Consider the following 27,695-nt stretch of genomic DNA (forward strand, 5'->3'; position numbering starts at 1 on the left):
CCAATAATATCCCCATACACTAGAGTTCTAAGCTGTTTCCCTCTTTTCCTCCCAACCCTGCACTAGAGGAGGCCAATGTTTGACATAGCTATAAATGTGAAACTATTTAATACATAATTCTAAATATCAGTTCTTTCTCTGGAGGTAGATGGCATCTTTCTTCATTGATCTCTTCTAGCTGATTTGAATGTTCATATGACTCAGAATAATTTAGTCATTCACGTTCACTCTTTGAACAACATTGTTCAAAATGTTCAATAATGTTCTTTGGATCTCCTTGTTTTAGACGTCATCATTTCATGCAAGTCTCTCCATGTTTTACTAAAATCATCCTCTCACCATTTCTTTCACTGCAGTAGTGTTCCATCACAATCATATGCCACAACTTGTGCAACCATTCCCCAATTAATGGATGTCTCTTCAAGTTCCAGCTTTTTGCCACCCCAAAGGGAGTTGCTATAAATATTTTAGTACATATAGGTTCTCTTCCCTTTCACTTGATCACTTTGGTAAATAGATCTAATAGAAGTATTGCTGAGTCATAGGGTATATACAGTTTTATAAGTCTTGGAGCATAATTCCAGATTGCTTTCTCAAATGGTTAGATCAGTTCCCAGTTCCACCAACAGTGTATTAGTGTCCCAATTTTCCACATCCTCCTAACACTTTTCATTTTGCTCTTCCATCATTTTAGCTAATCTGGCATATATGAGATATTATCCCAAAGTAATTTTAATGTGCAATTTCTTAATCAAGAATGATTTAGAACATTTTTTCATGACTACATATAGCTCTCTTTTCTTCCTCTAAAACCTGTCTGTTTGTATCCTTTGACCATTTTTCAATCGAGGAATGACTCATATTCTTATACACAACAAAGTTCTCTGTATATTTGAGATATGTGGCCTTTATCTGAGAAACACTCTATGAGAATTTCCCCCCAAATCTCATTTCCTTCCAGTCTTGGCCACAGTAGTTTTTCTTTGTACAATTTTTTTTGAAACTTAATGTTGAAATTATCCATTTTACATCTCATTATGCTCCTTATCTCTTGTTTATTTATAAATCCTATCCATAAACCTGATCATTAATATTTATTTATCTTCTAATTTACTTTTGGTATATCCCTTTATGTCTAAATCACTCTGTTCTTTTCAATATCTCTGTATCTACTGGCACCCTTCCTGTTGCCTATAGATATGGTCCAAGTCTCATTCTTAAAAAAGCCTTCACGTGACCCTACTACACTGTCAAGATAACATCCTATACCCTTCCTCCCTTTCACAAACTCCTTTAAAAAGTTATCTACACTTACATCCTCCCTTCTTACTCATTTTTCAACTCCTTGCAATCTGCTTCTAGCCGCATTCTTCAACTGAAAACTTTCTCTCCAAGATCACCAGGGAACTTCTTTTCATATCTGATGACCTTTTCTCAGGCCTCACCCTTCTTGACCTGTCTGCAGTTGTTGTTAGGGTTCATCCACCCTCTTTTTTTCGGAATGCTTTCCTCTACTGAGTTTTTATGAACTGCCCTGTCCAGGCTTTCCTTCTTCCTCCTTCTTTGATATGCTTGTTCCCAGTATTAATGAAATCTCAAGTTCAATCTAAAATTTGAACTGGAGTCTATGCAGGTTTATGGGTAAGAGTAAAGGGGTAGGAGTTTGTTGGTGAGAGCTAATAATTAAATTTTAAGTGTGAGTATTTGTACCTTGGAAATCTGCTACAAATTAGGATTTGCTATATTGTATTGCTGACTGTCCAGACTTAAGAAAATGATGGAAAAAGTTTAGTAATGCAGATTAAACTTAAAGATATATGGTGATGGGGCAGCTAGGTGGCTCAGTGTATTGAAGACCAGAGACAGCAGGTTCTAGGTTCAAATATGGCGCCAGTCAATTCCTACCTGTGTGATCCTGGGCAAGTCACTTAACCCTCATTGCTGAGCCCTTACCACTCTTTTGCCTTGGAACCAATAGACAGTATTGATTGTAAAATGGAGGGCAAGGGTTTAAAAAAAATAAATGGTAAGCTGACCTCAGACACTTCCTAGCTGTGTGACCTGGGGCAAGTCACTTAATCTCAATTGTCTAGCCCTTACCATTCTTCCATCTTGGAACTAATACTCGAAGGTAAAGGTTTAAAAACAAGTGTATGGTGAGTACATTTCTTCTCCTTCCCCAGAGATCTAATTGTTAAAAACATTTCTCAGGACACTGTTGTTCTTAGGCTGCATTTAGGTAGAGTGAGGATAACTTGAGCCCCTTTAAAGCACTAATCTCCCCACTTTTTGGATCCAGTACCTTTTATCTGAGTATCATATTCCATGCCTTTAGATCCTTTAATGTAGAAGTCACTAGGTCCTATGTGATCCTGACTGTAGCTCCATGGTATTTGAATGGTTTCTTTCTGGCTGGTTGAAGTATTTTTCCCTTGGCTTGGGGGCTCTTGAGTTTAGCTATTATATTCCTGGAAGTTGTCATTTGAGGATTTCTTTCTGGAGATGATCTGTGAATTCTTTCAACTTTAATTTTATCTTCTTGTTTGAGGATCTCTGGGCAGTTATCTTTGATAATTTCTTGTCACATAACATCCAAGTTTTTTTTCTTGATCATGGCTTGCAGGTAGTCCAATAATTCTCAGATTGTCTCTTCTATATCTATTTTCTAGGTCAGTTTTTTTTTAAATTTTTTTTTAAACCCTTGTACTTTGGTGTATTGTCTCATAGGTGGAATATTGGTAAGGGTGGGCAATGGGGGTCAAGTGACTTGCCCAGGGTCACACAGCTGGGAAGTGGCTGAGGCCGGGTTTGAACCTAGGACCTCCTGTCTCTAGGCCTGACTCTCACTCCACTGAGCTACCCAGCTGCCCCCTGTCAGTTGTTTTTTCAACAAGATATTTCATGTTTTCCTCTATTATTTCATTCCTTTGATTCTGCTTTATTGTTTCTTGATTTCTTATGAAATCATTAGTTTCTAGTCAATTCTGATTCTTAAGACCTGATTTTCCTCTGTCAGTTTTTGGTTCTCCTTTTTCAATTGGCCCATTTCTTCTTGCATCACTTTCATTTCTCTTTCCCATGTTTCTTCTGCCTCTCTTAATTGGCTTTTGAAGTCTTTTTTGAGTTCTTCCAGAATCTGTGTCCAATCCATATTTTTCTTTTGGACTTTGTGTGTGTTTCCTTTGCTTTCACTGTCCCCTTCTATGTCTATACATTGCTCTTTGTCTCCATAGAAATTCTTTAGAGTTAGGTGCTTTTTTGTTGTTTGCTCATTTTCCCTATCTAATTATAGGTAGACTTGGGAGGATAATGTGATAGTCTGAGGCTGTGAGCTCTGAGTGTCTCCTCATCCTGCTGATTCAACTGACCTTTGAGATGCTGATAGCTTAAATATTTGTCTCAGCTTAGGTGTAAGCTTTTGATCTCACTATGATCTTGATCCAGTCAGGCGCATCCTTGATTGTCCTGTCTTGGAGCTCTGCCCTGAGCTTTAGGCAAAAAGATCAGTACTTAGTCTTAGTACTATCAACCACCCCAAAGTGTGAACTAAGTCCTTATCTCAAGCCCAGACTAGAACTCCCTGGGCTGGGGCTCTGGATTTCTCCACAGGTTTGAAATTTCAAGGGATATGGATTGATTTGTCTAACTCTTTGCTCAGGCAGGATCTCAGGGTCTGGATAGGTTCCCAAACTTTGGTCAGCAGTTGTGGGGTGGGGGTGTGTGGCTTGTTCTTCCCTCCTTGCTATAGCTTCTTGCTGGTTCTGCTCTCCTCTCACCCCTGTGCCCCAGATGTTCTTTGCCTACCTTTTGGGTTTTTATTTTCCTGAAAGTTATTTCACTCCTGTATTTGTTGTGTGGTGATATTTTAATCTTGGTTGGAGAGGATTCTCATGGTGGCACAGAGCTGTTCTGGATTACTCCACCATCTTGGCTCCACCCCTAGAAGTCTCAGGTACCTTTATCACTAAAATATTTTTGATGATGTACCCTGATATGTATATATTTGCTTATTTTAAAATTATATTTATATTTATACACATTGTACAACTTACACAATAGAAATGAAAAGGAATCAGATAAAATAGGTTGAAAACAATATTTGGTTAATGGTAGAAGCACTTCTTTGTTCTCATTATTATAATATTGAATGATTGAATATGCTTCACTATTTCTGAAAAATTTGGTTTAACCCTTTGAGATACAATGAGTCCAATTCAGTTGGATTTAATGGCTGTAGTAGCAATAAAAACACACCTGACTGTTAAAATACCTAGATCCAAAGTCAATCAAGTTCCTGTCCCCCTTTTCAGCTGTCTTTTTCTCATCCCAGATTTTCCCTGGGTGCTCTAGATTTCTTCTCTTATTGCACCAGGTATTAGAGATCTTGCTTGGGTGATGCTCCAACAGCCCTTGCAATGCTCAGGGTTTTCACATGGAGAAGAAAGAGTGCTCCCTTGAAAGTATATGTGTGGGTTTTTCTGGGGCAACTGTGGGTATAGTTAAGGGATCTCTGAAAAGTTTGACTATGGCCCAGTATGCTACTGCCAGATAGCACTGTAACCCATGATAAGAAATCAAGAGAATCCATTAGGCAAAGAACATCTTCACTAAAGGTAGAAACCTTTAGGAAAGCCCACTCATTCTCAGAGTAGCACTGGGAAGATTAAACAAGTTCCAAGGTGTTCTATTCTAGTCCCTAGTGCACAAGATTAATGGCAAATTGATTGATCTTAGAGCTTTTTGGGATTTGGGGGCAACTTGGTTCATTCCAAGGCCCTGGGTTACTTAGTATGGGATTGCATGAAATCCCAAAGCAAAATTGTATGGATTCTGGCCTTCAGGAATTGAGCTGGTGCTCAGTATTGAAGAGTTTCATGTTTCCTAGATCATGACCTTCTAAGTATCATGAAGAAGGAATGGTGAGGAGGAAACATTTAGTCAACAGTAAACACCTCCTATGTACCAGGTGCCTTACAAATACTATCTCATGTGGTAGGTGCTATTATTATCATCATTTAAATTGGAGGAAATTCATGAGGCAAAGATTAAATGACTTATGTAGAGTCACACAAATGGTAAATGGTTTAAGGCTGAATTTGAACTCACATCTTCCCGACTCCAGGTCCAACCCTCCACTTAGCTGCCTTATAGGGTTTATATTGCTTTAGTCCTTCAATCAAGTTCTGTTATTTGAGTAGATTTTTTATTAATATGAGCAGTTTCTTCACTGGTACAGTTCCAAACTCTCCCAGGTCTTTTAATCTAACATTTGTCCTTCTCGGTGCTGAAGCACCTTTCCATTCATCTTGATCTTTCAAATGGACTGGTGGGAAATCAACAATCCCATCAGCCAATTCTTTTAGTATAACAATACTGTAGTTCATTTTTTGTCTTTGGGCACTTGGATTCATCAAGGGCAGCTAACTGGTTAGTTCTAACCTCTTCCCAACTTCTCTTGTGTTTTATTAGGTATTTCCCCCTTAATATTGAACTATCCCTGCATTCTTGAACCCATCTGATCATAGTATATGATCCTTGTGATATATTGCTATAATCTCCTAGCTAGTATTTTATTTATACTTCTTTCATCAATAATCATTAGGAAGATTGGTCTATAGTTTTCTTTATCTGTTTTTTCTCTTCCTGGTTTAGACATCAATGCCATATTTCTGTCATAAAAAGAATTTGGGTTTTATTAGCTATTTTTATTTTTGGTTTGCCTTATCCAGTCCAAAGACAATTTTCTTTAACAAAAAAGATAGAAACAAAATAAACATAAAATACTTTTGTCTTCTCTTCACTATGCTTTATCATCTTCTCCTCCAATTAAGTAGTGCTCCTAACTCTTCCTTCTTTGTTCCTCTTACTTCTCCTATATAGTTTATTTTATTTTAAAACCTTTACTTTCTGCCTTAAAATTGATACTAACTCTGTTTGTTCCAAGGTAGACGAGTGGTAAGGGCTAGGCAGCTGGAGTTGTGACTCTCCCAGAGTCACATAGCTAGGAAGTGTCTGAGGTTAAATTTGAACCCAGGACCTCTTGTCTCTAGGCCTAGCTCTCTATCCACTGAGCCATCTAGCTATGCCCCCTATATAGTTTATAATCAGATACAATGCACCTAATGCTTCAGTGGCTCTTTTCTCCCAATGCTTAAAGTAGTGAGGGGGTTTCAGATTGGGGAGGAGGTCAAAATGATGCAGCCACCATAGAGGGTAATGGGAAATGAAGTACCCTGCTAAAGCTCAAGGTAGGAGAAGGATACCAGGGGGGCAATGGCAGCAGTAGGCTTCTCCTTGATGGGACTGGCCATTGAATCCACACACCCTCCTCTGTGGCAGGCTTTTGGGAGCCTAAGATAGTCCGAGGTCTGAACCAGCTGTGACCAAGGAAAAGTGCCAGCTTCTTAGTTCCATAGCCCAGGCATAGGCAAGATCCCCCTTCAGAGTTTCTAAGTCTTCATCTAAAGGACTAGCCCCCCTTATTGCATGAATCAAATCTTCTTCAGAAACTCTTTTGCCAACTCCAGAGAGGATTCAAATTCCACAGTTCTCAGAACTCCTAGTTCTGACTTGTCATCTGTCTCTCAGAGGACTTCTGGGGTCTTGGTGTTTATTATTGCTGAGGACCGGCTGCTTTTGATGCAGAGATTCTGAGGAAAAAGGCACACAGCCAGGAGGATCATCCAAGCTTTAGTAGGGGATTGATTTACAGACTACCCTGAAGGACAGTAAGCAGCAAGGCATCCCCATGGTACAGGTCTGTGCTGAATCTTGCTCCTTAATCTAGTTATATTTGCTTAAACTACTGACACGAGAAGAGTGCTGAAGCATGCAGAATGTGGCCAAAGTGACAGGACATGGAAATGGTCAACCAAACTGGAGTTGGCTATTAGCCTACCACATATCATGCCAATCTGGCTACAATATTTGTGAAGTCTTTGCCTTTAACCATAATCATGATTCTAAGTTCTGAACTCACAATAGCCCTAACTGCAACCGTGATTCATTTAGCCCACAATGATGCATTGTTCTTTGGTTATTACATATCGTTTAGTTAATTTATTGGATTCAATACAAAGATTAAAAACAAGCTTCTGCAGTATCCAAGTAAGCTTTTTTTCTATAGAGGCATTCAGGTGGCTCAGCAGAAAGAGGGTCTAGGGAAGATCTGCCATCATATCTTCGCTCAGATACTAGCTGGATATCTCTGGGCAAGTCATTTTAACCAGTCTGCCTCAGTTTCCTCAAATGTAAAATGGTGATGATAATAGTGCATATGTCCAAGGGTTGTTGTAAAGATGAAATATAATAATATTTGAAAAGTGCTTAGTACCATGCCTGGCATACAGTAGGTACTTCATAAATGCTTATTTCCTTCCTAAAGTGGAAAGCCAATTTCAATTTAACTGTAGCATGACTAGTGAGCTCTGAACTGAGTTAGTTTATTAAGGGGGCCTGGTTAGGCCCTTAAATGGGGTTCAGGTGGTCACACATCTGATTTCTGTTTGGGTAAATCCTCAAGTCCTCTCCCCACATTCTTTGACCATGAGTTAGTGCTGTCACAAAGAGGACTTTGTGTTGTTCAGCAATGCTGAACGATAGAAGGTATTCTACCCTCTACCGTTCAGTGAACCACGGAGAGGATACTGTGTACTCAGCCCTTCTCCCCAAGAGTGTATATGCAAACCAGCAGGGAGAGTGGGGACACTCCAGGACCCAGATCTTTTTTTTTTTGGCTAAACAGGATGGAGGAGGAGAGGAGAGTAGTGTCTGTCCATACCACCTGATGGTTAAACAAACAAACAAAGGAATCCTTTTTGTTGTTTTTAACATTCCTTGCCAGTTCTGGCTCATTCTGATCTTTAATCCTTCTGACACTTCTATAAAGTTCTTGTACCAGCCTCAGTGCCTAGAGGGTTAGATTCAGAGTTAAGAAGACCTGAGTTCAAATCCTGCTATCAATGCTTCCTAACTATGGGCAACTTAGAGTAAGAAACAGCCTCATCTATAAAATGAGGATAATAATAACAATTTACTGATTGGTAAAATGAGGATAATAATAACCTCTCCCTCACAGAGTTTGTTGTGAGGATCAAATGAGTTAACAACTGTAAAGGGTTTTGCCAACCTTAAGGCACTATAGAAATGCTAGCTACTACTGTTGTTATTTAATTTTTCTTCTATTATCTGCCTCCATTTTGGTGCACTGGATTTGCAGAATGGAATTCTCTCTTCCTTTCTTTCTATTTTCTACAAATAAGGATATATACCTTAACCAATAATATCAATTAAATAAAATCAATGAGGGCACCAATCATAGTCAAGCTTGCATCCCAAATGTTAGTTCTCCTTCCATGATATTGTAAAGGGGAAAAATTAGGGTTGGACTGAATATTAAAAAGGGTGGTTGCCAGGAATTGAATAAATATCAATTCCAAATGATTTTTTAGCAATTTATTTATGAAATACAGGAGAGAGTGAAGTAGAGAAATGAGGAGAGGGCAGAGTAAGAGATCTAGCTTAATGAGCTAGACTATGTGCTCAAAGCCTGGCTTTACTCCAGTGGGACTCCAGAGGCCCCAGCTGGAGGAGGGGAGCGAAGGAAGGGAGTCAGTCTTTTTTTCACTCATCACATGGTAGTTCTAAGGGAGAGATTTAAGAACAGTCTCACCAAGTCCAAGATCTCAGCCAGTGCTCTTTCAGGTCCAGTTCAAGGCCAAAGAGAGAACTTTACAGGAAGTTCTTGCAATTTATCAAGACCATTCCTTTTGTCACTTCCTGTGCCTTCCTCCCATTTTACATGTACCAATTACAACAAAGGCTTTGCTTAGGACTTCCCAGGGGGCAGTCAGTCAATTCTGATTCGCCCTCACAGACCTCCCCTACTTGAGAATTAAGTGGGGTGTTTATACTTTTGGTGATTTAATCTAAAAATAGGCAGGGTAGGATTAATCCCATCTTCACAGTATCATAGAGACTTAGACCTGGAAGGCACTGTGGAGTTCTTTTAGTTCAGTCATCCTCTGATTATTGCTCTTCATTTTGGTTCTTTCTATACATAAAAGTTCACAGAATTCCATTGCTATTAAGTGCTGGAGTTGGGATTGGAACCCAAGTCTTCCTGACTCTAAGATCTAAGCTTTTTCTGCTGTACTTCACTCTCTAGTGATACTCTTAGAAAAAAGAGGGAAATTTGGAAAAGGGTTGAATTGTGGGAAGGCAAAGTGGAGATGAGTTCCATTTCAGCATGTTGACTTTGATGTGTAGATGGAATATCCAGGTGGAAGTGTCCAGCAGGCAGATGGAAATGGAGGACTACAGCTCAGTGGGGAGGAAAATCATTGACTTAGAAATGATCATTGAACCTATGGAAGCAGAGAGAATAGAGTAGAGAGCCTAGGACATAGGCTTGGGGGAATGTCTGTCATCAAGTAGCAAGAGATAGTAGATAGGGGCAGCTAGGTAGCACAGTGGATAGAGCACCAGGCCTGGAGTTGGGAGAACCTGGGTTTGAATCTGGATTTTGATGCTTCTTAGCATCATATAAGCACTTCAGCTAAATCTCAGAATCTTTGTACACTGGGCAGCCTCTCACATGGCCTTGGCCCCTTCATGACACTGAAACTTGACAATTAGTTTTAGCTATTTCTATATTCCACCTAAGAGCAATTAGATAAGGCAGAGTATAGAGTGCTGGTTTTTTTTTCAGGACCTGAAGGTCCTGAAGGTCAGGAGGACCTGAATTCAAATCATCTAATAGATGTATGATCCTGAGCAAGTCACTTAACCCCGTTTGCTTTAGTTTTCTCATCTGTAAAATGAGCTGGAGAAGGAATTGGTGAATCACTCCAATATCTTTGCCTAGAAGACCCTAAATGGGGTCATGAAGAATCAGACACAATTGAGCAACAAATAGAAAGTATGATATCTAAACTTCTGACCAACTCAATGAGTTATTTTTTAAGTCAGTTTATAGTTGAAGTGCGTTATCACTCTGAAACAATGAATTTGACTCATTATCATATTGTTATTATTAATTATTGTTATTTTAGGAAATATTCAGCTAGGTGGGGGTAGTTGATTAAAGTACCAGATTCGGAGTCAAGAAAGATCTGAATTCAGATTTTGTGTCAGGTGCATTCTAGTTATATATCCTCAGACAAGTCACTGAGGTTTTTCTGTGCCTCACTTTCCCCATTTTTAAAACAAGGGGATTGGACTCAGTGACCTCTGGGGGCCAATCAATAAATGAATATTTTGTTGTTCAGTCAGTTGTGTTTGACTCTTGGTAATCCCATCTGGGGTTTTCTTGGCAGAAATATTGTAGGGCTTTGCCATTTCCTTCTCTAGATCATTTTACAGTTGAGAAAACTGAGGCAAACAGGGTTAAGTGACCAGGGTCTCACAGATAATAAGTATCTGAGGCCAAATTTGAACTCTGGGAGATGAGTTTTCCTGACTTCAGGCCCAGAATTCTACCCACTGGGCCACTTAGGTCACAAGACAAATAGCATTAGCTTTTCTTTCAGTTGGGCTGAACTAGCTTGGAGTTTTCATAGCAGAGAGGAGTCTGGTATCCAACTGGATCTCATAGCACATTCCTGAGAGTTCATGTGAGTCTGTAACAGGGCCAGGCAGAACTTTCCAGGCCCATTCAGGGTCCAGAGGGAATTTTTGTAATTTTCAGTATCATCGGGGTGAAACCCATATGGCAACAACTTTCCTGGCCTGGAGCAACATCCACCCCAGGAAAAGATAAGGAATCCTCTGAAAGATTCAGGCTACTGACTACCATCCTCAGACAAGGAAACCTAAAAAGAAACAAAGCCACGGAGTCTTGGACCACAAGACTTTGGGGCTCCTCACATGGACCACATTTTTCAAATTTACTGCCTACTTAGATTCATCTCCTAGCCAAGCTCCTAGATCCCCTCCGGGGCAGAAGGCAGGAGGCCAGAAATATGGTCAGGCACCATGCCGTAACTGGCTTGGCCCATTTTCTACTCCATCCCTCCCTTTCTTCAGATCTTGGTGTGCCAGAGATACTTGGTTTTACCATTACCGTATAGATCACAGACACATGTATTGAGAAGAAATCCTAAATGAGAACAATCAACTTTGATTTGGAACATGGTAACTTGCTGAGGGGCAGCTAGACGGTGCAGTGGTTAGAGTGCCAAGGCTGAAATCAGGAAGACACATCTTTGTGGCTTCAAATGTGACTTTAAATCTAGCCTGTGGAATATCTGTAGAATATGTAGAGAGAATATTGTATATAAAAAGAATATATAGAGAATGTAACATGTATAGAATAATATATAATAATATTATGTATGTGGTAACATTATTATATCATTACATGTTAATATATTATGTATATATGGGTGTGCATATATCTAAATTAATAACTTTCTCTTCCTTGATTTGATGGATTGTTTCATTTTTTGCATAAGTATCCCCAAGACTGCCAGCTACGTAGAACTGCCTGGTTCATTGATTAAACCTCCCTGTTGAGGGTTCAGCTTTTCCAGCACAGTTACCTGAAGCTCATAAGATCACAACTTTATTGCTGGGAAGGCCACGTAGGCCAACTGTCTCATTTTACAGATGAGGATACCGAGTCCTAGAGAGGTTGGGTGACTTTCTCAGTGTCACCCAGGTAGTTGGAGGAAGAGCTGGGACTTGCCCCCAGGCCCTCTCACACCAAATAAATGCAGGCTTCTTTTCACCATACCACGTTCCCCCCATTGTATTTGGACTTCCCAGCGTTTGTATAAACAAGCTGAAGGATAAAAATCTGACCCAAAGCAACATGTACTTAATTAAACCTTTACAAGAGGGTGTGAATTCAGGAGAATCCAAATTCCAGGTGCTGGGGACCCCTCAGGAGAAGAATCCCATTTTTGTGGTGCTTGGCCCCAGCTGGGGTGGGCTGACCTCTTCTTGCCTTATCACTCCTTCAGTCCTTTCTCGGGTGGTGTTGAAAGCGGCAGAGCTGGCCATCTGCTCCTAGTGTGAGCTGCAGGGCTTGCTGGGACATTCCTTGTTCTCCTTCCAAAGGGAGCCCAGGAACTCCCCACCCAAGGCTGAGTATGAGCAGCTTCTTGCTTTCATTCATTCACTCTTCTTCTTCTCTGAAATAAGGGGAGTGCTGTACCTTTAAATGCTGGAAGTGAAATTGGCTCAGATAGGACAGCAGGGAAAGGTCCAGCCCCTAGAAGAGAGAATAGCTTGGGGATTCTCCATCCACAGACAGTGCAAAGGAACAGGCAGCCCTGGCTGGACCCTGGGCCAGCCTTGTGACAACATGGCAACCAAACTCTTGGCCCTCTTCCTCTTTCTGGCCTTCTACCTGGGCAGCCCGACCACGGTCCCCCAGAGGAAACTCCTGGTGCTTTTGCTGGATGGCTTTCGCCATGACTACATCAGCGATGAAGTTCTGGAATCCTTGCGTGGGTTCAAGGAGATCGTGCGCCAGGGCGTGAAAGTAGACTACTTGACCCCGGACTTTCCCAGCCTTTCCTACCCTAACTATTACTCCCTAATGACAGGTGAGTACCGGCCCCTCTCCTTGGTCAGGGAGGGCTTGCCTTAGACCCTCACAGTGCTAGCCATCCTTTCTGGAGTCTGCTTCTCAAGTCCCTCCTCATCTTTGTTCTGCTCTTCCAGGGGTGGCCGGGCGGACTTAGCTGGGGGTTCTTCCCCGCCCTGGTGAGGCTGCCTTCTACCTGAGATCTTGGGGTTCCCTTTGAATTACAACCCGCAGGAAAGGGCCCGTGAGAGTTGGTTATAATCAGCAGGCTTGCTGGGACTTTTCACAAGGAAGGTCCTTCCTCTTAGGATGGTCTAAATTGGAAAACTGGTCCAATGGATGATGCTTAATTTAGAATTCCTCCAAGCCCAGTTGGAGCCGATTGCTTGCTGTTCTGACACAGTCTCCATTTGCAGCGAGAGGAGGAGAGACCCAGGACTCCTTAGATGGCAGAAACTTGGATAACTATTGGAGAATTTTTGCCTAACAGTCTTGAATCCTTTTATCTCTGGGCTGAGGAAGATATAGAGACAAAGCATCGTGTAAATCCGATTTCTGTTTTTGCCATTACCTGACCCTGAAATAAGCAAAGGATGCCCCCATATGGGAACACTGATCTGTTTGGAGAAGCTGCCTGTAGGGTGAGACCAGGACATTTCCTGACCGCTGGCTGAGCAGCATTCCGTGGGATCTTTTCTCTGGGTGTTAGAAGTGGAGGCATTCTGGGATTAGGGTCTGGGCTTCTCCGGGGCTTCTGGCGGCCTTTGTTACAATTTTTGTAGGGGTTAAATGGTTTTCAGAATTTGGATCATAATCCACACTCCCCCATTGCCCACCATGCATAGAGATTCCTGAAAGAACAATGTCTGACGGAGAAACTGGTGCCTTCGTCAGGGTTTGAGCACGGTGGGAAGTCAATGAAGGGTGCCGATTGAGTGACTGACTGATGGATGCAAGGGAGCTCTCACCTGTCTTAGAGTTCCCCTCAGAGGAGCAGTGACCACTCTTAGGTGCTCAGGAATATTGGTTGATGCTGACGGGATCATAGATTTCGAGATGGAAGGGGCCTTCCATCCAGAGATTGTTAAGTTTGATCCCTTTCCTCCTACCCCATTTTGAATATGAGGAAACTGAGGCACAGGGAGGTAAAAGTGGCTTACTCAGGAGGGTCCCACAGGAGAGAGGGAGGAAGGAAGGGAATAAGCATTTCCCCATCATCTATGTTCTACATACCAACCACTGGGCTAAGCACTTTTTACAAATTTTATCTCATTCGATACTCACAACATCCCTGCAAGGTAAGTGTTATTATCCCCATTTTACACATGGGAAAACAGAGGCAGAAGTTAAGTGGCTTGCCCAAGGTCACACAACTATGAGACTGATTTGAAATCCTGATTCTAATCCAGCTGCCTCTAATGATAGCTAATAGCTAAAGAAGCTCTTTAAGGATGCAAAACAATTTTTGCATATAATAATAAGGATGATAGCTAGAATGTATATAAAGCTTTAAGGCTTGTGAACATATGCTTTCTCCAAATTCAGATCTTCCTAAATCCAGGTCAGGCGTTCAATGCCCTAAGATGCCTAGCTGGATTTTATTATTTCATTTGATGAGAGGTGCTTTAACATTCCCATTTTATGGATGAGGAAATCGGATGAGTGGTTTAAGTGACTTGTCCAGGGTCACATAGCTAATAAGTATCTGAGGCAGTATTCAAACCCAAGTCTTCCTGACTCCAATTGGGTCTAGTACTCTAACCACTATCCAAGTTTGCTTCTCAAAGGTTTGCCCAGAGTCAGGGCAGGGCAGTTGAGGCTGTGGACCTGTACAGGTTCATATTTCTGTTCTCTGACCACATATAATAAGAGCCTCAGTTTCCTCATATGTAAAAGGGGGGATGAGATGGACACTAAAATGCTTTACAGCTACGTGTCTGTCTTTGAGCAGGGTAGTGTGGAGAGCAAAGCTTTTGTGGAAAACCAGAAGGGAAGGGATTCCTTTAAGGGCAGTGATTCCTTGACTTGCTGACGCACTTTTCCTCCCTCCTAACAAATGAGGTCTCTCAGATAAACACGCTAACAAGACTCTCCTCTTTTCCTTAAATGCAATCAATTGGCACGTTCATAAGCCGACACAATACCTTGCATCAAAGCCCATTCACCAGTTTTTCAGGGGCCAACAGCGACTGCTGTATGTGTGGGCACAAGCCTGGTCTCAGTTCTCTGCCCAGAGAGTTTCACAAAAAACAACATACCCCCACCCTTCTCTCGGCGGGCATTCGGTGCCCAGCCTGGAGAGAAAGCCTCCCATGTGGCCACGTGCAGGGCTCTTAATCTGAATGAAAACTAAACAAACCCCATTTGAGTGTGGGGGCCCCCACTAAAGAGATAAAGAAGCATTAAGGCAAAAAGCCCCACAAAGAAACCAAGTCTGTGACATTATCCTTTGTTTGCCAGGCCCACGTTCCTGAAGTTGGCAGGAGCAGGGAGCCATACAAAGCCCCTCTGTCACCCAGGGACAGTCCTGCTTGGCATGGCCTGCTTCAGAGCTTTGGATGGGTAGACTGTCTAGTTTCCCTGAAAGTCGGATGTAGATTTCTCTCCAACTTCCAAACTGAGCTTAAGCCACAAAAGCAAACACCATAATAGCCCAGAAAACAGAGAGAAGCCTGGTTATGGCTACCGAGAGGGATCCCCGGGGGTCTGCGCTGCAGCCCATCCCACAGGAGTGCCTGACTGAAAGGACACTTTGGCCACAATTCTCCTTCCCTACTTTCCTCCCCACCGGTGCTAGACACAAATGCTAAAGGGAAGAACACTGTCTCTAGAGCCACAGGATCATAGAATCCACGGCTAGAAGGGGCTTCTGACACCATCTAGGCCAATGCCCCCCTCATTTTACAGATAAGGAAACTGAGGCACCGGGCTATAACATGATTGGGCTAGGATGATAGAGCTAGTGTCTGAGGCAGGGTCTGGACCTGCGTCTTCTTGGTTCTAAGCACTGTCATTTCTTCTCTCTGCCATGCTCTTTCTCGTTAGAGGAGCTCATCTGTGAAATAAAAAGATTGGACCCTTCCAACCCTAGACCTGCCCATATTTAGATTTAAAACCCTTTGTGCCTACCGCCTCTCCTTCATATGGACCAAACTTAGCTGGGGTGATGCCAGCTCACCAAGTGAGCATTACTCTTTTTTTGTTTTTGTTTTTAAACCCTTACTTTCCATCTTAGAATCAATATTGTACATTGGTTTCAAGGCAGAAGAGAGGTGAGGGCTAGGCAATGAGGGTTAAGTGACTTTTCCAGGGTCACATAGAAATTATCTGAGGTCAGATTTGAACCTAGGATCTCCTGATGTCAAGTGTGGCCCCTGAGCATTCCTCTTTGACAGATAGTGGCCCCCGGGGCCAGCCATGGCTGAATTGATACCATTTCCCTTAAATCTTGGCTCTGTTTTCTGTCATGGAAACCTTTTTTTTTAAACCCTTAACTTCTGTGTATTAGTTCCTTGGTGGAAGAGTGGTAAGGGTGGGCAATGGGGGTGAAGTGACTTGCCCAGGGTCACACAGCTGGGAAGTGTCTGAGGTCAGATTTGAAACTAGGACCTCCCATCTCTAGGTCTTCCTCTCAATCTACTGAGCTATCCAGCTGCCCCCATCTGAAATCTTAAAAGACTCAGTTTGTCCCCCCACAAAAGGAAAAAAAAAACTCACTGGGGAATGGTGCTAGATCATGAGGTTTGAACATTTGTTGGACCTTTTTAGGAACCAATGAAAGACTTGCTCCAGACTCCCTTTAGGTGCCAAATAAGATTGCACTTTAGGGCAGGCTCCCAGCCCTTAGCCAGAGAGAATGTGCCCCAGGTGACTCGCCAAATGATCCCAAGAAGACTATCATTACAAGTCTTTGCTGCTCATTCTCTCTTTACAAATCCTTAGGGAGGCGATGCGCCATGGGGAAAAGTGGATTGGGCTGTGAGCCAGAAGACCTAGAATTTTACCATGGCTTTTACACTAATTAGCTTTGTGACTGGGTAAAAATGACTAAAACTCTTTGGGCCTCGGTTTCCTGATCTGTTAAAAGAGGGGGGGTTGTACTATGCATCATCATAGAGGCATCATAGAGACTGACTTCAAAGTCTAGATGTGGGCCTTTAGGCAAGACATTTAATCTCTTTCTGACTCAGTTTCCTCATCTATAAAATGGGGATAATAATACCATCTGTTTCTCTAGCCTGGGTAGGTAGGTGGGCCTGGAGGCAGGAACACTTGGATTTAAATCCAGCCTCAGACACTTACTGGCTGGGTGACCCTGGGTGAATCACTTAACCCCGTTTGCCTCAGCTTCCTCAATTGTAAGATGAGCTGATGAAGGAAGTGGCAAACCACTCCAATGTAGAAAACCCCTAATGAGGTTACAAAGACTCAGATTTGACTGAAACGACTAAAGAAAACTCTCTGGGCTGTCGTGAGGATAAAATGAGTTAGTATTTGTAAAGATCTCTGCAAAACTTAAAGCACTATGTTGATGCCAGCTGGATTTGGAGTCAGATCCTGCCTCTGACACTGGTGGGGTATGTGGCCATTGGCAAGCCATTTCACCTTTTTGATTCTCAGTCTTGTCCTCTGTAAAATGGGGAGAATAACTCTAGTACTTACTTGACAGGACTGAGAGGGTTAAGAGAGGTTACCATTCAGTGATACTGTGCTCCTAACACTAGACACTCTATCTTCTGGCTCCAGCCATTTTTCAGAAAACCCCTTATCTTCTGTCTCAGACTCAATACTAAGAATTGATTCTGAGGCAGAAGAGTAATAAGGGCTAGGCAAAGGGGGTTAAGTGACTTGCCCAGGGTCACACAGCTAGGATGTGTTTGTGGTCACATTTGAACCCAGGACTCCCCGACTCCAAGCTGGTGCTCGATCCACTGAGCCACTTAGGTGCCCTTGGAAGGTGAGATGTTGCAATCATAGATTCTTTTTCTTTTCTCTATTCCTTTTATCGTCCTCCCACACCTGGTATCTAAAATTGTGTCTCTCCCCCCTTGTCCCCCATTTGATTGTAAGTTCCTGAGATGAAGGGCGAGGGTTATAGTAGATCTTTACTCACATCTAGATAAGCTTCTGGAACTTCCCTAGGATGTCAGCCCCAGCTGTTGTGCCCAGATGTGGCTGCCCCACTTACTTTGTTTTTGTTGCTTAGTTATTTTTAATCAACCCTTACTCTTTGGGGCCCCATTTAGGGTTTTCTTGGCAGAGATACCCGAGTGGTTTGCCATTTTCTTCTCCAGCTCATTTTATAGATTGGGAAATTGAGGCAAACAGGGATAAATGACTTGCCCAAGGTCTCCCAATTAATGTCCGAGGTCAGATTTGAACTTAGATCTTCCTAACTGTGGGCATGGCACTCTGGCCACTACGCTACCTCAGTGGCCCATCTGTACTTTGAATACCCCCAGTTCTCTGTCCTGTGGTTTCTCTTTCTTGCGTGGTCTTCTGTGGTCCTCATACCTCTGTCTCAAGCATAGATATATACTTAAGGATGCAGATAGGAGGGTGGAATCAGAGGGGCAAAAAGATGGTAGAGAATTAGGCAGGGCACTTGTTTGTGGAAACTGTGAGCACCGGCTACTCAGAAATGCAGATTGAATTTCTGGAGAGGGAAAGAACTCAAAGGAGGAACGATGGGAAATTACTTTAAGAAGTTCTTTCTTTTTTTTAACTCTTATTTTCTGTCTTAAAATCAATATTCAGTATTGGTTCTAAGGCAGAAGAGTGGTAAGAGCTAGGCAATGGGGGTTAAGTGACTTGCCCAGGTTCACACAGCTGGGAAGTGTCTGAGGCTAGATTTGGACCCAGTAATTCCCAACTCCAACTCTGGTGCTTTATCTAGCTGCTCCTAGTGAATTCAGTCATTATTATTATTATTATTATTTTTAACCCTTACCTTCCATCTTCAAACCAGTACAGTGTATTGGTTTGAAGAGCAGAAGAGCGGTAAGGGTAGGCAATGGAAGTTAAGTGACTTATCTAGGGTCACACAGCTAAGAAGTGTCTGAGGCCAGATTTGAACCTAGGACTCTGGACCTGCCTCTCAATCCCCACTGCCCCCCTTTAATAAGTTCTTGACTGGGGCTATTCCCCAGTTACATATGGGTGCTAGGTCCATAGCCTCTCTTTCAGCCACATGTGAAGGGGAACTTAATAATAACTCTAGAACAATGAGAACTTAAATGCTACTTAGACCAACCTCCATATTTTACAGATGGGGAAATCGAGGAACAGAGAAATAAAAATTTTACTTGGGACCACTCATAATAAGGATCAGAGGTAGGATTTGAACTAAGGCCCTTTGACTCCAAAGCTCTTTCCAGGGCACCACATAGTGGTAGTGCCTGGAGTGACAGCATGACTGAGAATTGCTAAGTGGTAGAAATGAGTTGAGAGAAATGCACAAAGAGTTCCTCATCAGGCCTTCCAACTACAAAGAGGTTTGGCAAGCAGGAAGCTGCCCACTGACACTTCTCCAGGGATCAAGGGTTGGAAAGTGGTACTCACTCTGAAAGGAGGAAATGCAAATGGTCTCAGCCAATGCTGCCTAAGGGACGCAACTGAGGAGTAGGTGGAGGTGCTTCAGTGCAGTGGTCAGTCCTTTGGTGGTAGTGGGGAGGGTGCTGATGTGTCCCAGAACCTGACATCATCGGATCACTCAAAGGACAGAGCCAGTAGGGAAGTGAGTGAACTTAGGGATGAATATTTATTGCTTTGGTGTTTTTGTTGATTGTTTCATTCCCAGTCAACTCTTTGTGACCCCATTTGGAGTTTTCATGGCAGAGATCCTGCACAGTGGTTGGCCATTTCCTTCTCCAGCTCATTTTACAGATGAGGAAACTGAGGCAAGCAGGGTTAAGCGCCTTGCTCCCAGGGCCCCACTTCTAGTAAATGTCTGAGGCTAGACTCGAGCGGAGGAAGTGGATCCTTCCTGACTCTAAGCCCAGCATTCTATCTGCTGACATGAAGCCATGTGGTCAGGTCCAGTTCAGGGCGCTGCATTTTAGGAAGAACAATGACAATGTGGTGCCTATGCAGAGGAGAGCGACCAGAGCAGTGGCGTGCCCTGGAAATGCTACAGGGATCAGCGGAAGGACGTGGGGGTGTTAAAGCAAGAGAAGAGAAGCCGCTGAGGAGATGTGAGCTGTCCTCCAGGATCTGAGGCGGGATCATGTGGGAGCTCCATTAATCTTTTTCCAATGCCTCACTGGGCTATGGGCCAGGGAAAGGTACTCCCTGGCTCCCAGAAGGTCTGGATGGGTGACACTGAACCTGGGAAGAGTCATCAACGAGTAGGTAGAAGGGATGAATCAGCCAACAGCTAGGGTCAGAGGCCAGCTACCAAGTTGTGCTCTTCCCCAGTGGGGAAGTGGGGCACCCATAGCGGCTAAATTACTCACCATCGACTTAAAGGAAGAGGTGAAGAATCACATACAAGAGCCAGCTGGCTATTCCCTAGTTACATATGGGCGCCAGGTCCATAGCCTCTCTTTCAGCCACATGTAAAGGGGCACTTAATAATAACTCTAGAACCACGAGATCTCAAATGCTACTAGACCAACTTCCACATTTTATAGATGGGGAAACTGAGGCACAGAGAAATAAAAATCTTACCTAGGACCACTGGTTGTGTCCAAAGTTTTATTGCAGTTTTCAGTTTTAATAACTTCAGAAATAGAAGTACTGCAGTCATTTATTATTTTTGCTTTTCGTTTTAAAAATAAACCCTTAATTTCTGTCCTAGAATTGATACTAAGTATTGGTTCCAAGGCAGAGGAACTGTAAAGACTGGGCAACTAGAGTTAAAGGACTTGCCCAAGGTCACACAGCTAGAAAGTGTCTGAGGTCAGAATCCACGGCCTCCCATGTCCAGGCCTGGCTCTCAATCCACTGAGCCACCTACCTGCCTCTTAGGTACTACAGTTGGACAAAAAAGCAAACCAGCCTCATTTGAAAGATTATTTTTATTTCTTTTAGACTTAGTTTTGTGAAATCTGAAAAATGAGTTGTCAATTTTAATTTAATTTTCTGGAGAACCCTTTTTCTGCTGTATGGATGGGTAGAGAAGGGTTTATTATTTGGCTACCTTTGCCCACCTGATGATCTATTTCCCTTGGATACTTCTTGTGCAGTCACATTATGCATGCATCAAAACCTCACTCTTTGGATGATCTTTGGGTTTTTTTTTTCCCAAATGATCTTAAGGATTAAGGCAGTTAGGTGGATCAGAGGATAGAGCACAAGGCTTGGAGTGAGGAAGACCAGAATTCAAATCTGACCTCAGATACTTAGTGCTTATGTGACCCTGAGCAGATCACCTAAGCCTGTTTGCCTCAGTTTCCTCATCTGAAAAATGAATAGGACAAGGAAATGGCAACCACTTCAGCATTTTGCCAAAAAGAAACCCAAATAGGTTCACAAAGAGTCAGACAACGGAAATGACTCAACAATCACAACAAGGCTAGGATTACAATGCAATCCTTTCAAGTCACTGAAGAAAAGTTTGTACGAGCTCAAAACTGGAATAGAGTGAGGAATACTATGTTTATGTTGAATATTAATACTGAACATGCAATTTTTTATAATTTTAAATAATTCACCTTTCAAACATTTTTATAAATTTGTCATGTCTACACTTCGGAAGTTATTAAAGCTTACAACTGGACTAAAACTTTTGGGACATCCTGCAAAGATAGATGGGTAGACAGATAGACTGATAAAGCACGGATAAACTCTTTCTATGTCCCAGACGCTGCACTAAGCAGTGGAGATACAAATACAAGCAAGGCAGTCATGCCTTCAAGGAGCTTACATTCCAAAGAGCAAAGGTTGTAAATGGCTAGCCTGGTATGGAAAATGGCGGCCAGGAAGAAGTGTGAAGACCTGGTTCCAGGTAGGATTAAGTAAAAACTGAGAAATGAACTGATTCCTTTTGGCCCCAGACAGCAGTGGAGGTGGAAATTGGGGAGAGTGAGGTTTGGGTTCAGCCTAAGGGAAGACTTCTTATCTCAATGGGGAGAGCTGCCTCAGGGATAATGGGTTCCCTTTTAATGAAAGTAAAAGTGGCACAGTGGATAGAGTGCCAGGCCTGAAGTAAGGAAGACTCATCTTCCCAAGTTTAAGTCTGGCCCCAGACATTTGCTAGAAGTGTGACCCTGAGCAAGTGACTTAACCCTTTTGGTCTCAGTTTCCTCATCCGAAAAATGAGTTGGAGAAGGAAATGGCAAACCACTCCCGTATTTTTGCCATGGAAACCCCCAAAATGGCATCCTAAAGAGTTGGACATGCCTGAAACAACTGAGCAACAACTTTACTTAAGAACTTTAGGTGACGCTGGATGGTCACTTATGGGGCATGTAATGAGGAATCTCGTTCTGTTGGGGGTTGTCCAAGATGCCCACCGACATCCTTCCCAAAGGCCGAGATTCTAACAAATGACGTCAATTCAATAGTCTTCCTTCAAAGGGCATCTTAGCTCCCAGAGCAGCCCATTCCACTGTGGACAGCTCAGATTTGTACGGATTTTTTCCTGATTGGGAGTGAATATTTTCCTTCCCTCTGCTCCTTTTCATCCATCGCTCCTGGGTCTTCCATCCAGGGGGAAGCAAAAAAGCCTAAGCTCTCTTCCACATGATAGGCCTACAAGTACTTGAAAAGAAGTATCTGTCTGGAACAATGTGTGTTGGCAGTGTTCAGGGAATGGGGGAGACCCTACTCTCCTGGGGGGGCCAGAGCCATCAGCACCAGGTGGTAGGATCTGAGCTGGAATATGAGGGTGTAAAAGCACCAGTCCTCTATTTGGTGAGGCAGCCCGGGCTGATGGAGAGGTCTTCGGGCTTGGAGTCCAGAGGGCTGGATTTCCTATACAGCTCATGCTCGTGAGCTATTAGACCTCCAGAGTGGAACCCCTCTGAGCCACAATCCCCTGTAAAGTCCCTTCTCAGCCAGAGTGCTTGGCAATCCTTCCAGCTCTGTTACAATGTGAAGTCTTTGCTGAGCACCTTGCAAACAACAGGTAACTGCCAATATGTTGCTGACATTCCTGAAGATAAGCGTGTAAATCAACTTTGGGTTAGTTGAAGCTTCTTTTGGGCATCCAAAGCCAAGTTTCCTGTTGAAAGGAATGCTGCTCTGAATTCTTCCATAGCAGAGTCAGAGGAGAGTAGATAGGGAGCAGGAAAGGATGGCCAAGTTCAGGGGCCTCATTTTTCAGATAGAGAAACTGAGGCACGAGGCACTAAATGACTTGCCCATTATGGTCACACACCTACTAAGTGTCTGAGCAAGTCTCTTATCTACTAAGATAGAAGATATATCTATATCTTGACTAGTGAGAAGCTGCTAAGTGTCTGAGCTAGCCTTTATATCACATTGTAGCACTGTTCACACTCTGAGGTCCCAAAGGTTATCCATCTGTACAAGTAAAGTCTTTTATCAACACTAATGGGAAAGGGAGTGTTTCTATATCCCCTACTATGTGCCAAGCCATTTGTTCAAATATTATCTTATTTGGGGTCAGCTGGGTAGCTCAGTATATTGACAGCCAGGCCTGGAGATGGGGGGTTCTGGGTTCAAATTTGACCTCAGACACTTCCTAGTTGAGTGACCCTGGGCAAGTCACTTAACCCCCTTTGCCTAGCCCTTACCACTCTTCTGCCTTGGAACCAATATACAGTATTGATTCTAAGATGGAAGATGAGGGTATAAAAAAATAAAGAAAAAATGATCTCATTTGATCCTTACAACAACCCTATGAGCTATGTGCTGTATATATTTTCATTTTGCAGTTGAGGAAACTGAGGCAAACAGGTCAAGCAACTTTCCCTTGCTCTGGGTAATATAATAATAACTAAAATTTATGTAGCTCTTACTATGTATGCCACTTTACAATTATTATCTCATTTATCCTTACAATCCTAAAAAGTGGGTATTATTATTATTATTATTATTATTAAAATCCTTACCTTCCATCTCAGAATCAATACTGGATATTAGTTCCAAGGCTAGGCAGTGAGGGTTAAGTGACTTGTCCAGGATCACACATCTAGAAAGTACTTAAGGCCAGATTTAACCCCGGACCTCCCATTTCCAGGCCTGACTCTCAAACCACTGAGCCACCTAGCTGTCCCATGTAGTCACTATTATTATCCCTATTTACAGATGAAAAAAACGGAGGCAAACAGAGGTGCAGTGAGCTGCCCAGAAAGCAAGTATCTGAGGGTAGATCTGAACTCAGGTATTCCTGACTTCAAGCCCGGTATTCTATCTACTGATCCTGACTGCTGCCTCTACACTATGGAGAGTAGCAGGAACATAGACATGTTGGAGGAGGAAATATTGCCGACATACTTGGTGTCTGACTCTGCTTTTTTCCCCGGAGGAAAAAAAGTTTTTGCTTGACTTAGTCAAGTGATGATCTTCTTTCTCTGAAAAGATTCCAGCCAGGAATAGGGGGAGTATCTCAGTTTCTCCCTATGTGAAATGGCTCATGACTATTTTCACTCCCTTGCTGGGTCCCTGAGGCAAGCAACTTGGGGTTCAAACTTGGCCACAGGTACTCTTCAAAGTGGAGCCTCAGTGGATTCTGGAGGCACAGGACTGGGGAGCAAATCTGGCCACTGAGAAATCTTGCCTCTGCGCTTTCTCCCTGTGTCACTGTAGGCAAAATGACTTAATCCAGTTGGGCCTTAATTTCCTCACCTATGAAATGAGGGAGTTGGACCAGATGACACTGGAGTCCCTTTTGGGGTCTAAAACTATGAGGAAGCGATCTCCTGTGTGTCTACTGCTCTGCATCCTTGTGAGCTGGGCTGCTTAAAACTCTGCCGAAATTTAACAAAGTAAAAACAAAACAAAACAACAGAAGGCACAGAAAAGTACTTTAATCCCGTATCAAGAAAAAGTCTTTGGCAAATCAGGCCAGCATTTATTAAGGGCCTTCTGTGTGCCAGGCAGGGTGGTCATAGCCGGGGATGGTAAACCACCTCTGCCCTTCTGGAGCGGACATTCTAATGGGAAGAGTCACACACAGGTGATGGAGAAAGCACGTATGGACCAGTGGATGCTCAGGAGCCTTGGGGGGAGCACACCGGCCGCTGGGGGTCCGAGACAGGTCTTGTGTCCAAGGAGGGGCTTGAATGGAGACTTGAAGGGGAAATCCCATGGAAGCAAAGAGCTGGCAGCCCCCTCAGCTGGAGCTGGAGCTTCTGTGAGAGGCTCAGGGAGAGGCGGCTTCCCTTCCTTGGGCGGTTATACGGGAGAGCTGGGGACTGTGACCCAGGCTCTGAGGGGTGTCCGGTGACTGCAGGGAAGGAAGGAAAGCAAGCTTCTAATTATAGGGGCCTTATTCACCCTCCGCTTAGAAGCCAGAGCCAAACAAAAGCATGTCAGGCCCTCACATGACTATTTCCCCTATGGCCCTCTGCTTCCTGTTCTACTCCTTGGAGCTGCATACAACAACAGCAACGGTAATAACAACAGCTAACACTCATATAGCACTTACTATGTGCCAAGCTCTGTGCTAAGGGCTTTACAAGCCTCGCAATCCGGTGAGACAGGCAATAATAATTAATAATTATAATAATAAATAAGAACAAGATATATAATAATAAATAATAATTATTAATAATAAGAATGATAACGAATATGTATATAGTGCTTGGAACAGGTAGGTGGTACAATGGACAGCGCACTGTGCCTGGAGTTGGGAAGATCTGAGTTCAAATCTAGCCTCAGGCACTAGCTCTGTGACTCTGGGCAAATCACTTCATCCTGTTTGCCTTAGTTTCTTCTTCTATAAAATGAGCCGGAGAAGGAAATGACAAACCACTGCAGTATCTTTGCCAAGAAAACCCCAAATGGGGTCAGGAAGAATTGGACATGACTGAAAAGGACTGAACAAGAATATAACGCTTATGATGTGTTAGGCACTGTGCTAAGTGCTTTACAATGAAAATCTCACTTAATCCTGATAACCTTGTGAGACAGACACTGACGACAGTAATAATAATGATAACTAATGTTTATTATAGCACTTACTCTCTGCCAGACACTGTGCTAATTTTATAACTTTATAATTAATATATATGATAACTATAATTAATGTATTATTTTATCCTCACTTCAACCCCGGGAGATAGGTATTAATTAATAATAATTTCAAACATTTATATAGTGCTTACTATGTGTGAGATATTGTGTTAAGCTCTTTACAATTATTTTCTCATTTTATTCTCACAATCTTGAGAGGTAGGTGATTATTTTACTCAAAATTTACAGATGAAGAAACTGAGTCAGACAGTGATTGAGGTGAGATTTGAATTCAGGTCTTCCTGATTCCATATACCTATACATATAAAGAAAATCCTAACTTTCTTTGTACCAAAGTGTTCAAAGGATAACTTTTTGGAACCGGAGACAGAGTTGATACCCGTTGATTAGAGAATGGGTGATGATTAGATGGTGATATTCGAATGGGATGGCGTCTGTTAAGTGTAGAAACTCAGAGAAATGTGAGAAGACTTAATGACCTGATGCAAAATCCAGCAAGCAAAAACAGGAGAACTTTGAACAGAAGAATAGACGTAGAAAACATTTCATGCAAGCCAGATTTGGAGTTGTGGTAAGAACCAAGTTTGGTGCTGGAGAATAGGATTTGGCAAGCTTCAATGCAGTCTGTTTCTTACTGCTCATATACTTTTATCTTGGACAGGTCACTTAAGGCCTCTTTTTCCTCCTCTGTAATAAAGTGAAGTGGCAGGCAATAGAGGAACTTAAGGGTGTTCTAATTCTGCCTATGATTCTTTTAGCAGAGAGGTGGGGGTGCAAATTGTTGCCTACATCATCAGACTCATTTACTAGATTGGTTGGTTTTCCTTAGTCTTTAAAGGATGAGAGTTAAGTCCTAGCAGAAGAGGCGGGTGCAAAATCTGGAAATAGCTGATTAAATTAAAAAAAAAAAACATCCATGAAACTCACTTCAAAACACAAAGCCGATAAAACAAGAGCTAACTGGATGTTGAGGTGAACCTGAAATACAGTGAGAGAGATCTGGGGCAAGGGTTGATTTGTGTTTTATTCCTTCTCTTCTTTTAAGCACACATAAAACACCAATCCCAACTGGCTGCCTTTAAAAGGAAATTAAACCATGTGGAGTTGCTGACTGCATCAAGGCTCTGGCAGCTGCCTCTGACCTTAAGTCTCTGCTGAGTTTAGACTTGGTTCCTTTGGGTGACTCAACTCAGAAAGCCACGTTGCTGGCCTTCTGGGGACAAGCTGCAGGGGTGGAGACTCTGAAGGCCACAGGACCCCCACCTCTCAAACGCCCTGAATGGAAAGTTCAGATGTAGGTAAAAAGGATCAGTGTATAGCTAGATGGATAAAGTCCTTGACTTTGTGTTCAGAGCCTCTGGCAATTGGCTCAAAGCCTTCTTACCCACCTGATGCCTTTTACTTTTCTAATTCAACTCAATGGGGTAGAATGATATCTGTACTGGAAGCTAGGAGATACTAGCACAGTGATGGGAAATCCTCCCCCCCCCCCCTTTTTTTAAAACCCTTACCTTCCATCATGGAGTCAATACTGTGTATTGGCTCCAAGGCAGAAGAGTGGTAAGGGCTAGGCAATAGGGTTCAAGTGACTTGCCCAGGGTCACACAGCTGGGAAGTGTCTGAGGTCAGATTTGAACCAGAGACCTCCTGTCTCTAGGCCTGGCTCTCAATCCACTGAGCTACCCAGGTGCTCCCATACAGGTGACCTTTTGAGCTTGGTGTGTCAAAATTCGCCAAAAAAACGAGCATAACTCGGGTGGTGTGTCACTTCGAGAAAAAACAAAATCATAATTTTGCGGTATTTATAGTTCAAATAACAAAAATGTATATTTGTAATATATAACTGTATTTAATAAACCAAAATAGGTAAATTAATATAGGTAGAACTACAGTGGCTCAGAGTGTCCACACTACACTACAGCAAATGTTTCACCCTTGGCATGTGGCCCCATACTTCTCTGTATGTGGCTGCATGTCATCGAAAATGGCTACATGTGTCAGCACTGACACACGTGTCATAGGTTTGCCATTACCGTACTAGTGCTTAGTATAGTGATTG

At 42.8% G+C, this 27,695-nt stretch overlaps 1 protein-coding gene across 1 annotated transcript in view; it reads left to right on the plus strand.

Moving 5' to 3' along the window:
- The first annotated feature begins 12,275 nt into the window (after nucleotides 1-12,275).
- The window catches only part of ENPP6 (ectonucleotide pyrophosphatase/phosphodiesterase 6), a 163,365-nt gene continuing 147,945 nt past the window's right edge, over nucleotides 12,276-27,695 (plus strand). The window contains exon 1 of the mRNA XM_044681662.1: nucleotides 12,276-12,551. Coding sequence (XP_044537597.1) covers nucleotides 12,308-12,551 — 244 coding nt within the window. The 5' untranslated portion in view covers nucleotides 12,276-12,307. The remainder of the gene's footprint in view (nucleotides 12,552-27,695) is intronic.

Source organism: Gracilinanus agilis, chromosome 6 (genome assembly GCF_016433145.1).
Source record: "Gracilinanus agilis isolate LMUSP501 chromosome 6, AgileGrace, whole genome shotgun sequence".
NCBI lineage: Eukaryota > Metazoa > Chordata > Mammalia > Didelphimorphia > Didelphidae > Gracilinanus > Gracilinanus agilis.